General features: G+C 41.5%; 1 protein-coding gene, 1 non-coding gene and 1 pseudogene across 2 annotated transcripts; 1 reads left to right on the top strand and 2 right to left on the bottom strand.

Moving 5' to 3' along the window:
* LOC141690566 (uncharacterized) overlaps nucleotides 1-9430 on the bottom strand; it is a 28084-nt pseudogene extending 18654 nt beyond the window's left edge.
* Nucleotides 2869-2975, top strand: LOC141694081 (small nucleolar RNA R71). Its single transcript, XR_012563412.1, has one exon. It is a non-coding gene; the product is annotated as a small nucleolar RNA R71 (small nucleolar RNA).
* Nucleotides 9431-9539: 109 nt separating the features above from the next.
* Nucleotides 9540-10253, bottom strand: LOC141690567 (uncharacterized). The gene has a single exon (XM_074495354.1). The coding sequence runs from the start codon at nucleotides 10251-10253 to the stop codon at nucleotides 9540-9542; it is 714 nt and encodes a 237-aa protein (XP_074351455.1).
* Between the last annotated feature and the right edge of the window lie 2418 nt (nucleotides 10254-12671).

Here is a 12671-nt window from a genome sequence, read left to right on the forward strand (position 1 = left end):
GATATCTTTGAAAAGTCCTTGATGAATCGCCGATAAAAACCCGCATGACCGAGAAAACTACGGATTCCTTTCACCGAATTAGGTGGGGGAAGATTTTCAATGACTCCCACCTTGGCCTTGTCCACCTCCAGACCTTTGCTAGAGACCTTATGCCCAAGGATAATGCCTTCACGCACCATAAAATGACATTTCTCCCAATTAAGCACCAAATTAGTTTCCACGCATCTTTTGAGTACGGCGCGCAGATTATTCAAGCATTCATCATATGAGTGTCCAAAGACGGAGAAGTCATCCATGAACACTTCGACGTTATTTCCAATCATGTCAGAGAATATAGCCATCATACATCTCTGAAAGGTGGCCGGGGCGCCACATAACCCAAACGAAACTCTACGAAAAGCAAATGTGCCAAATGGACAAGTGAAGGTAGTCTTTTCCTGATCCTCTGGTGCAATACAAATCTGATTATACCCAGAATAACCATCCAGAAGACAAAAATACTCATGTCCCGCCAATCTATCAAGCATTTGATCAATGAATGGGAGAGGGAAGTGATCCTTTCTTGTGGCTTTGTTCAATTTCCTATAATCCATGCATACTCTCCATCCTGTAACTGTTCGAGTAGGGATGAGCTCATTCTTTTCATTTGCGACCACAGTGATACCTCCTTTCTTAGGTACACATTGCACGGGGCTCACCCACGAGCTGTCAGAAATAGGATAAATGATGCCTGCATCTAGCCATTTCAGAATTTCTTTCTTCACCACCTCCTTCATGATCGGGTTCAGTCTTCGCTACTGTTCCACAGTTGGCTTACTACCTTCCTCTAACAGAATTTTATGCATATAATATGAAGGACTTATCCCCTTGATGTCTGCTATGGTCCATCCTATAGCCGATTTGAATTCTCTCAAAATCCTTAAGAGCTTATCTTCCTCACTACCTGAAAGGTCAGCTGAAATAATAACAGGTAACGTAGATGAATCACCTAAAAAAGCATACCTCAAGTGTTCAGGTAATGGTTTAAGCTCCAAGTTAGGTGCTTCCTCTATTGATGGTTTGAGCTTCCCTTCAGCATTCTTAAGGTCAGAAGTACCAAGAGATTCAAATGGTATGTCGAGCTTTCGCTTCCATGGAGAAGCGTTCAGATATTGTAATTGCTCGTTGCTATCTTCATCATCGCTGTCAAAATCCCCCACCAAGGCCTTTTCCAATGCATCAGACATCAGCATGTGATCGAGTTCCGAAGTAACTGCGGAATCAATCACATCCACTTTTAAACACTCCTCATCTTCTGTAGGGAATTTCATTGCCTTGAATACGTTGAAGGTCACATCCTGATCTTGGACCCGCATAGTAAGTTCCCCTTTTTGCACATCTATCAAGGTACGGCCAGTAGCCAAGAAAGGCCTCCCCAAGATTATGGGAATCTTCTTATCTTCCTCAAAATCCAGAATAACAAAATCTGCAGGAAAGAAGAGCTTATGCACCTTGACAAGCACATCCTCAACTATGCCCCTTGGGTAAGTAATGGAACGGTCAGCCAATTGTAGTGACATGTATGTGGGTTTTGGATCAGGCAGATCCAGCTTTTTAAAGATCGACAAGGGCATCAGATTAATGCTTGCTCCCAAATCACAAAGGCACTTGTCAAAAGTTAGATTGCCAATGGTGCAAGGAATGGTGAAGCTTCCTGGATCTTTCAGTTTTGGTGGTAACTTTTGCTGCAGAACAGCGCTGCATTCTTCCGTGAGAGCAACGATTTCAAGGTCATCCAGTTTCACCTTCCTTGAAAGAATAGTCTTCATAAACTTCGCATAACTAGGCATTTATTCCAGAGCCTCAGCGAAAGGTATATTGATGTGAAGTTTCTTGAACACATCCAGAAACTTCCCGAACTGTCTATCCAGCTTTTGTTGCTGCAATCTCTTAGGAAAATGTGGTGGAGGATAGAGCTGTTTCTCCCCTGTATTAGCCTCAGGCAGAGTGTGTTCAACAGTAGTCTTCCTTGGTTCCGCCGCTTTCTCCTTTTGCTTAGATTCTTCATCCCTAACTTCAGCTTCGACTTCTTTTGTCTTTTCAGCATCAGCTACTTTTCCAGACCTTAAGGTAATAGCCTTGACTTGCTCTTTAGCTTCCTTCCTGCCTGGTACTTCCGTGTCACTAGGAAGAGTGCCAGGTTGACGATTGAGCACTGCATTGGCTAATTGACCGATTTGATTTTCCAAGGTCTTGATAGAAACCGCCTGACTCTTGCACAACAGCTTAAGTTCCTCAAAATCAGCACTAGTAGGTGCAGCTGCACTTCCCTGTTGAGGATATGATTGCCTTGTAGCATACTGCTGTGGTTGCTGGAATCCAGGTGGGTTAAACTGTTTACTTACTCCTTGCTGATATGGTGGCTGAATAGCATTCTGATTATTCCCCCAGCTGAAATTTGGATGATTTCTGTTGTTAGGATGATAGGTCGCTGGCACAGGCTGCTGTTGTCGCTGATAATTATTCACATACTGAACAGATTCATTGACAAGAGAACACTGATCCGTAGCAAGAGAACCTGCACAAAGCTCACAAACCATAGCTATTTGATTAACTCCATACGTAGCCAGAGAATCAACCTTCATTGATAGCGCTTGGAGCTGGGCTGCAATAGCGGTGGCTGCATCAACTTCCAGAATACCTGCTACCTTGCCTGACGTCATCCTCTGAGTTGGGTTTTGATGCTCATTTGCAGCCATCGTCTCGATAAGATTATACGCCTCAGTATAGCTTTTAGCCCATAAGGCGCCTCCAGCTGCTGCATCGAGCATGGGCCGAGATTGGGCCCCCAAACCATTATAAAAACCAGTGATTACCATCCAATCCGGCATTCCATGATGTGGACATTTTCTCAACATTTCCTTGTAGCGTTCCCAAGCCTCGCACATAGATTCTGTAGGTTGCTGCGCAAATTGAGTAAGAGCACTCCTCATAGCAGCAGTCTTTGCCATTGGATAAAACTTCACCAGAAACTTTTGCGCAAGATCTTGCCACGTAGTGATTGACCCAGCTGGTTCAGAATGTAACCAGTCTTTAGCTTTATCCCTCAGTGAGAATGGGAAAAGCCTCAACTTGATAGCCTCATCAGTCACGCCATTATACTTAAAAGTGCTGCAGATCTCGACAAAATTCCTTATGTGCATGTTGGGGTCTTCAGTTGCCGCTCCTCCAAAAGAAACAGAATTCTGCACCATCTGAATAGTGCCCAGCTTGATCTCAAAGGTGTTGGCTTGAATAGCCGGATGAAGGATGCTTGACTGAATGTCATCAATTTTAGGCCGAGAAAAATCCATAAGAGCTGGATCAGCTTGAACAATACGATCTCCCATGTTTACTGGTTCTTTCTGCTCAGTTTCTGAATCCGAATCCTCAAAATCTAACTTCTCCGGAGTATCAAGAACTTCGTCTTTCTCCTCAGCTCTTCTAAGGTCCTCTTGCAAGCACGAGAATGAGTTTGCATAAACGCTTGCTAAAGTACCTGAAACACAACCGAAAAGAGTAATTAACTACTACGTCCTAATCACTGAGTCCTAATGACCAATGATGGTAAGTACATAAACTAAACAAATACGCCGAGTCCCCGGCAGCGGTGCCAAAAACTTGTTAGGGCGAAATCACGCACTAATATTCACGCAAGTATACGCGTTCGCAAGTAATATAGAATACTTTCTAGTTCGTTCCCTCAGAGACTCAGACTAAGTTATTGTCTAATTAAACTCACTCACCAATGTATGATTACTTCTCAATGTTAAGATAATAACACTTAAAATTGTTGATTAAATATTAACTATAATTAACTACTTAATTAACCACTTAACTAACACTTCAATTTATCAATAATAAAACACTCATGAGATCACAACTTCATTATTACCTCCTTCTATAACCATTGTTATTACCTTTAGCATGTGACAGTGATGATATTAATCGAATAACACGAAACTGATAAAAGCCAACTTTCATTGTACTAATACCATTCTACCAAACATCCACAATTAAGATAGAAGTTGAATAGTCATCAATTATGTTGAGTTCCTATATGTCTACAGAAATTGACAACACAACGATTTAAGCACAAGTTATTCCTTTTTGATCACATAGGGCAAATAAAACTGTTAGAGTTACCCACTAATCATGCACAACGTACATGAACCTATGCTAGCATGGCGAGTTCTAAATCTCAAGATCCACCGTCGCTTCACAAGAGATTAACACCCTATCTTATATGTTCGCGACGCACATAAGACGAATACGCACAACCAATACTAGATATCATGCAATCATCACATACTAAAGTATTAAACAATTAACTAAGGAATTCCATAATAAATCCGTTGCAACCCCATGATCACGATTAGCCCATAATAGAACTTATCGCCATCATGGGTTCATATGAAATCATGATAAACAAACACAAGAAAATAACAACTAAACTGATTATATTAAAACAGAGTACGTCACAAGAGTAAATAAGTCAAAGCAAGAAAACTAGCATCCAACGTTACAACGAAACAAGAATCACAAGAATATATGCTTCCTCTTTGTTGCGGTGTGCTAAATCGGTCTTCTTCCTTATCTCCTTCGCTTCTTGCCAAAAAACAATCTAAAACATAATCTCCTCTTTATTACTCTAAGAAAACATCTCAAATCTACTTATATAATAGTCCCATAAAACTCAGATTACATAGAAGTTGGAAGCCAAACAGAAGTAGAAGTCTAAAATAATATATCTTTTTCCCCGACCCTGCGCGGCCGCTCAGCATTTCTGCGCGGGCGCGCAAGGCTGCTGCGCGGCCGCTCAGCATTGCTCCGTTTCTTCGCCGTAATCTGCCCGTTCTTTTCCTCTCGCAATGGTGAACACATGCCAAGGCTTATTCTTGATGATTCCTTCTCCGAAATGCAACTAATACCCTGAAATGCATAAACACTAGAAAAACGCATCAAATACACAAAATACTTGATTTCAAGACACCAATTTAAGCCATTTTAAGACGTTCTAAGTGGTATAAAATGCCACTTATCAGAAACTAACCCCTCCAGTTCGAGCACCCTCTCCTTGAGGCTATCCTTCTCCTTCTTCCATGCTTCTGCGGCCAGGTCATGAGCCTCCTTCTGCTCCCATAAAGCCTTCTCGTGACAGCATTCAAGTCAAGCATCTTTTGATTATAATTATTCATCAGCGTGACTTTTTCCTACCCGTGCTCGGCGACCTTGCTCTGAAGAGACTTGACCTTAGAGTCGAGCTTTATATTGGTCTAGCTGAGGGCTCATATTTCTCGAGCCTTAGATAGCTGACGTTAATACACCTCAGCTGCGGCCCGGGTCAGTGCATCCTGGTTGGCCTCGAGAGAAGAAGAGAACCAATTCTTCATATCCTGGTCGCTGATGTGAGCTTGAGCGAGCCGGCCAAATATGGTTGCGACCGTGTTGACAGAAGAAGAAGTGGGGAGAGGGGCATCAGATGGAGCAGCCTTTTTCGAGTCCGGCTCGATAGTTTTTCCCTCTTTGTTCCCTCGATGCCTTTTCAGCCGAGGAGAAGGCCCTGAGCCCCTGAGATGCTCGGTCAGAGTAGTCATACGGTCTGGAGGATTAGCCTGATAGCGAGCCACTATGGTCGCAGCAACGGGATGAACTGGGCCCGAGTCCGCAGCTTGCTCTGCCTCTTCCATAAAGGGGATAGGGGAGATGGCCATTTCTGAAAAAGGAAATAATAAAGTGATATATTAGTCACAACGAGATACAATGGAATGAAGAAGTGCGAGCAGATAATAAATGCAGAGAACTAAAGTGCAATATGAAGTGAGATGCATGCAGGAAATGTAAACATGCGAGCACAAGAGCTCGTACATGCGAGCAGATAGGCTCGCACATGCGGGCCCGACATTCTTACTCTTTCTGGCCCTCTTCTTAGATTTCTTCTTTTGAGGAGTCAGCCTCACTCCTTCCTTCAAAAACCCACACGCAACCAGGTTTGAGGTCGTTATGAGTTTTCGAATATCCCTGTCCGCCTTAGGAATATCTAGAAGGCTGTCCGCATTTATTTTTTTTTGTCCCACAAGGATAGTGCGAGGCGGGGTGGCTGGAGATAAATAATTTTTTTTTTGTTAAAAGAAAGAACTATGGTGAAGGAAAGGAGAGCGTCCAGGGAGGACTTACATGGATTATAATAAAAGTGAGTCTGGACTCGAGGCACCTCGTGGACATAAAAGTAGGGGCTCTTCCATTTTCCTGAGTTGCTTGGCCCGTTGTGAATAAGGTTCTTCTTGTTGAAGCACGGCCAGACAGAGAGGTAAAAATACCCAAAGTCATAGGGAGAGTGCTTCAAATTGAGGAAATAACCCAATTTCCTCGCGGTTAGAGGAGGGTACCTGTATTTGTGGTACATGATGTATAGTGTGAGGGTGGCCCAATATCCGTTTGGATTGATCTGAAGAGGTGCGAGCTGGTAGCACTCGCAAACATCCTTGATGAAGGGGTGAAGGGGAGAGGAGATTCCTAGCCTTAGTAGGAAGGTGGACAAGACCATGCGAGGCACCCTGCCTTCATTCTCCGGATGGTTGAACCTGTAACACCTCATGTGAGGCAAGGACAAGAAAACATGACCCTCGAGCTGGAACTGCTTGATGTGCTCAACCAGGTGCTTCTGAGTAAGCGAGGTGGGCAGGTCACGGAAAGCGAGCACCTTTATCTCCTCGGCCGCAGTAGAGCTCTCCTCCCCATCTGGGATGATCTGTTTTCTGAAGATAATCTCATCCTCAAGTTTGGGCTGGGCGGGAGGCACATAAGGCTCAGGATAAGCTGCGGGGACATAGTTATAGTTGCAATTTTTATACTGACTAGTAACATCTGCCACCTTCTCGCTTTGAGGGGAGTCATAAGACTAGTGCGAGCCATCTTCTTCACCCTCGAGCCCCAAGATGGGATATTCCGTGGCTACAAGTTCCTTCCCTTTCTTGGTGTCATAATAGGCACTCCCCAAGTCGCTATCAATAGACTCCGAGTCAACCTAAATGGGGTCGAGGTCATTGGCTGCAGCTTGCCTAATGCGGGCCTCCCTCTCTTCAACCATTTCTCTTAAAATCTCCTCAGCTCGCTCTTTGTCCAAGGGAGCGGGCTCGCGGTTTAGCAGCTCCTCCACCTCAAGGGAAGGTGGTATATTGGAGAGGTCCACAGGCCTGTTTCTCCAATCATATATATTTTTCTCCCTGGTGTAGTCTTCAGGGTTAGGGTCGAGGTGAATATCCAGCGAGCCGGAGCCAGCTGCTCACATTAAGTTCTCAACTCTAGCAATGTTTAGGGCCCCTTGAGGGGTGAGAGCAGAGCTAGAGGAAATAGGTTGGCTGAGACAACCATAGAGTGAAATCAGCTCACGTTGGTAGTCCTTTGAGCCTCGTTGCGCAGGTGGATATTGATTTAATGGAGACGGAGTGGTTGAAGAGCAAACCGGGCTGGCGGAGGAGCGAGCCGGGCTCGAGGAAGAGGGAGACGATCCGTAAGAGCGGGATAAAGACGCACTCGACATCTGTAAAAGATGGTGAGAATTAGTGTGTGACCCTAAAAAGAAAACAAAAATAAGTATAGGGTCGCACCTAAGTGTCCTCACATCTCACACGGGATTGCACCTAGGTATCTAAGCGAGCAGACGAGCTCGCATCGCATATCGTGACTGTGTGTGGGCTTGCATCGAAGAGGTGGTGTGTGCTCGCATAGTGCGTATAAACAAACATGAATGAATATGGGTGATTAAGGATCAATGGGGTACCTGTGGGTGAAGTGTAAGATGATCCTGATGAATCTGTTCCCGGAGAATATCGCCGCTGGTAGACGGTTCTTGTGGAGATGACGATTTTTGCCGTGGCAGATCCTTGAGCAAATTGGGCAGAGTTTTGTTAAGTGTTCTTGAGACTGTGAGAAATAAAATGTGATTCTCACATATTTATAGGAGATAGGAGAGAGAAAGGAGGAGTGCTACGTGTCATCATCTCAGAACACGGCACGAATCCCTATGCCAGCTGTCCAACAGCTATCATGTGTTCAAACATATGATCGTTGAAAGGCATGCAAGGCGAGGCATGCAAGGCGGTTTGGTGCGACCTCGTGGGCTCGCGCTTTCGTGGCCATAAAAAACTAATATTGGAAAGATTCCTAGCCTCAAGATGCAACCAGGAATTTTGGGGGGTAGTTGTTATGCCCGCTTTCTGTCATGGGCCCTAAACAGGTCCCTGTAGGTGTATTGAATAGATGGACTCTCGTGTGTGGGCTAGAACAATGGATTATTGTGACTTGAGCCAGCACATGCGGGATTGGCTTATGACATGCAAGTTGGGCTCACACATGTAAGGTAGGCTCACACTTGCCATCTGGGCTCTCATACACGAGCTGGGCTCAGGTGTCCACACGCGAGTTGGGCTCAGGTGCCCACACGCGAGCTGGGCTCAGATGTCCACATGCGAGGTGGGCTCAAGTGCCCACACGCGAGCTGGGCTCAGGTGCCCACACGCGGGCTGGGCCCATGAGCCCACATCTTATGAAAACAGAGGTAACATTCTATTTATTAATTGAAAGGGAAGGCGGTGCGGGCCGAGGTGACCAGGCCGGCCCGCATGAAAGGACTTTGTCTGCAACATGGAAAGTGACTCATAGATGACTGAGTTGCTCGTAGATTTCGGGGCCGACACGGGTTATTCCTACAATTACGGGAAGAAATACGGAGATGCCGTGAGATTGTAGGAAGCGTGTGGAGCCGGTCGAGATTTACGTGACTAATTGGCTGAAGGCCTGACTTTATCGTGGGCTTGGGCTGCACGGGTTGGAGAACCCTAACCCTAGCCTACGTGACTTGTTCCCCAAGAACTACGTGAGGCTTGATCCCTATAAATAGGGTACGTAGGCACTTGTATGAAACATGAGTCGACAGTTGATTGAGAATAACAAACCCTATTCTTTCTTAAGGAGTCAACATACAAGCTCAACCACCACCATACATAACCTTCCTCCGCCCTCAAAACCGTCCTTGATCCTTGTTCCGCCCATCAACCTCCACAACACTGTTATACGAAATTCTCCCTATAACACAAACATTTGGATAACATCCATCCAAATTCTTTACAAAGTTCAACACTTGTACTGAGTTTTTACAAGTATCAAGGAGGACTCTCTTTAAGTGTTTCAACTCCAAAAATAAATCATTTCCATCAATATCAGAGACCGTATCATTTTTTAAATATGCCTATAAATTTTCACAAGAAGCCCTCAATATGCCATCTTCCAATAACCTTAAGTTCTGAATATCAAATAAGAAGCCAAAAGTACTTTCATATACGTGGAATTGTTCAAATCGAGAAGTAAGTGAAGATGTTGCTTGACCCATAACGTGTAAAAAGTATGCAACTCTAAATTCTTCTTCACATGATCGTACCACCTCTTTACTACCATTCTCATCCGCTTGCTTTTTTCTACGAATGGTACGTTTTGAAGAAAATACGGGATCAATGTCCATCTTAACATGGATCAAATTCAACAATTATTTCAACTATGCCAAAAAATATTCCATTATATTCATCCCCAATCTTTTCACTATTACCACGAAAAGCCAAATTATTTTTAGCCAATGTTTTTACTATAGCAAAAATCCTCAATAATACTTGCCTCCAATGTTCTTTTTCATTCTTGATTTGTGCTTGTAACTCAGTGTCAATAGTCACGTTTTTTTGTAGTCTCTTCTCTGCCTCCTTCCAATCAATCAAACACTTAAAATGAGCATGACTAGTATCATGCTCCTTAATCCTGACAATCAAATTTTCCCAATCTTGATATCCTTCGTTAACCAAATAACTATTAGACTTTTGTTGAATGAATAATTTACAACAAAAGCAGAACACTTTGTTGACTGCAACTGAATACACTAGCCATCTTCTATCTTGTTTCTCTCCATTTGGCAAAAATTTAGTATAATAATCCTCTGAAAAATGTCTTCTTCTATTATCTTTAGGAAACTCAAAGTCGACTTGACAAATTCTTATGGGGCCTCTCTCCACCAAAAGATCTCTAAAACTCTGTTTCTTTTGATTCCAATTTCCCGGATCATAAATATCCAGTGGTCCGTATGATTTGTTATAATCAACCACATCTTCAGCCACACTATCTTCTGCATTGGTTTCATCTTGAGTCACATTATCTTCTAAATTTAAATACTCCTTATCCGCAATCTCCATATTATCTTCCACAACCACATCATCTTGTATACTTTAAACACTTTGAGTAACATTGTCCTCCATAGTTCCTTCACTTGGACTCTCGTCAGTACATGGTTTCATCTTTTTTGTGAATTTTAGAATCCCTCCTTCGAAAGATTTATCTAATTAAGCTTACTTTTTAAATATTTTTCTCTTCGCTGAACCACTTAATTGTTTAGGAGCCATATTATCACAACATCCTCCCTGGTATATGACAAATTGACCAAATTAAACACCTAAAATAATATACTTTAAACCTTAAATTACATAATTCTAAATTATTTATATATTGAAACTGATAAATGAGAATTAAGATATTCAGAGATTAAAATACATACCTTGATTAGTTATTGATATTTGTAAGTGTCTAAGTGAATGTCTAAGAAAGTCACCGGAACCTGGGAGTTATAGGCTGAGAACCACAATTGTATTATTGGGTGTCTTTTTTTTGAAAAAGCAGGGGAAGGGGAGAAGGTCACGGGACTTCAAACAAATAAGAGAAAACAATATTTTACTTTTCAATCTATTATATATATATATTATAGTTTACTTTTTTTATATATAGGTATATGTATTTTTTCTCAAAATTTAGCCCCCCCTGAAAAGCAGGCCCCATGCCATTGCATGGGCTGCATAAGTTTAAAGCTGGCCCTGATTCAAATGAATAAAACTGATATAAATTCCTACCCTTCAATTTCTCAAGGAGATATACAAAGAAAAATCACCACATTGCCTATCATATAGGAAACTCTGTAAGAAAAAAGACATCTGAGAGTGCATCGCTAGAGGTGTATACAAACTGTATCGAGCCTGTTGCTCTGGCAGAAAATGGACAGAGAATTTAGATTCATATGCTACTAGGTAGAAGAAAATGGACAAGGACAAATGGACAAGGACATAACTATAAAAGAGGTCTACAACATTATATGTAATATCCGAGACAGAGCGTGTAATTATTTTATCAATAAATAATTATTTTGTGATTATTATGTGATTTTTGGTGAATTATTTAATGATTGGAGTTGATATGTGGATGTTTATATATGGTAAAGTATAATATGTTAATTTTATTATGTCCAGAATAAAATATAGATAATTATGGTATTTTTCTGGTAATTTTTTGACTGTTATATAATTTTATATTGATTTATGAAATTATTAATTATTTTCTGAATAATTACAAAACCATTTTATAAAGCCGGGAATCGTCCAACTTCAACCGTTTTTGTATATTTACAACCCGAAACTTTTTGGAAAACTCCCTCCTAACATAATCTGATAATTCTGGACATTTTTCCGTATTTTGACTTTTTCAATCCGGGTTACAGTTTGACCCGTGCGCGTCCCGGCGCAAAATTTATAATACGATAATCATTTCGATATCATTATCTTCGTATAAAGTGTTTATAAGAAGCCCGATTTTGATGGTTATCCAAAAGTTTTGATAATTATCCAAAACAGGATGATAATTATCCAAAACATTATCCAATCGGATCATTTTTGTAGTTACTTAGCGACTAAGTAACTTATTTTACGATCCAATACGATCCAACGCGTACTAATATTCCATAAATATAAGTAGCCCTTTTCTTATTTCATTTTATTCGTATAACCATAATCAACCAGTAAAAATCGATAAAATACAGAGAAAACCCTAATTAATCGTCGCGTGTTCTTGAAAATCAAACTCACAAACGAAAGCGTTATCTAATTCAGAATCAAGCGTTCCATATATCAAATTGAAGCTTTTGAAAAGCTCTTTCATAATCAATCATCCATTTCAGTGCAAAAATAAAGGTTATTTTCTTATTTATTTAATTTAATTTGAATTATATAATGATCAAAATAGGAATTTTTGTTGTTGATGTTGTTTGTGTAATTTGATGCTTGAATCATGTAGATATTTTCTTCCCGATCATTTTGGTATATTATATGACTGATTTGTAGTTCAATAACATGTTGAAATTGATGTTTGATTCTCGAATTGTTAAATTAGGGTTTTTAAATTTTTGAATGTTCTAAATTCGAATTGGGGATTTCATTTTGGTTGATTCTGGGTATGATTGATGAGTACCATCTTGTAGATCGTGTTATGAGCAATCCAACCATGTAAATAAATCAGGAATTGGAAGCCGGAATCGACCCACCGGAAAAGCTCGAAGCTTTGTCGGCATTAATGGCGATTTCGCCGGACTTCCATTTCTGAAGGTTTTTAGCTACAGTTACTGCCATAGTCAGACTTCTGATACGATTTTAAACCAAACCTAGTCGAAAAATAGGAAAAAGTCGTGACGTTTTGATGAATATCGCGGCTTGCCGGATTATTTTCCGGCCATCGGATTCTGTAGTCCGACCGGCGAACGGAGGGGGTGACTGAAACAATTACAGTTTAGCCCC

Source organism: Apium graveolens, chromosome 10 (genome assembly GCF_009905375.1).
Source record: "Apium graveolens cultivar Ventura chromosome 10, ASM990537v1, whole genome shotgun sequence".
In the NCBI taxonomy this organism is placed as follows: Eukaryota; Viridiplantae; Streptophyta; class Magnoliopsida; order Apiales; family Apiaceae; genus Apium; species Apium graveolens.

Coding starts and splice junctions, on each gene's coding strand:
- LOC141690567 (XM_074495354.1), bottom strand. CDS start 10,253: ATGGAGATTGCGGATAAGGAGTATTTAAATTTAGAAGATAATGTGACT.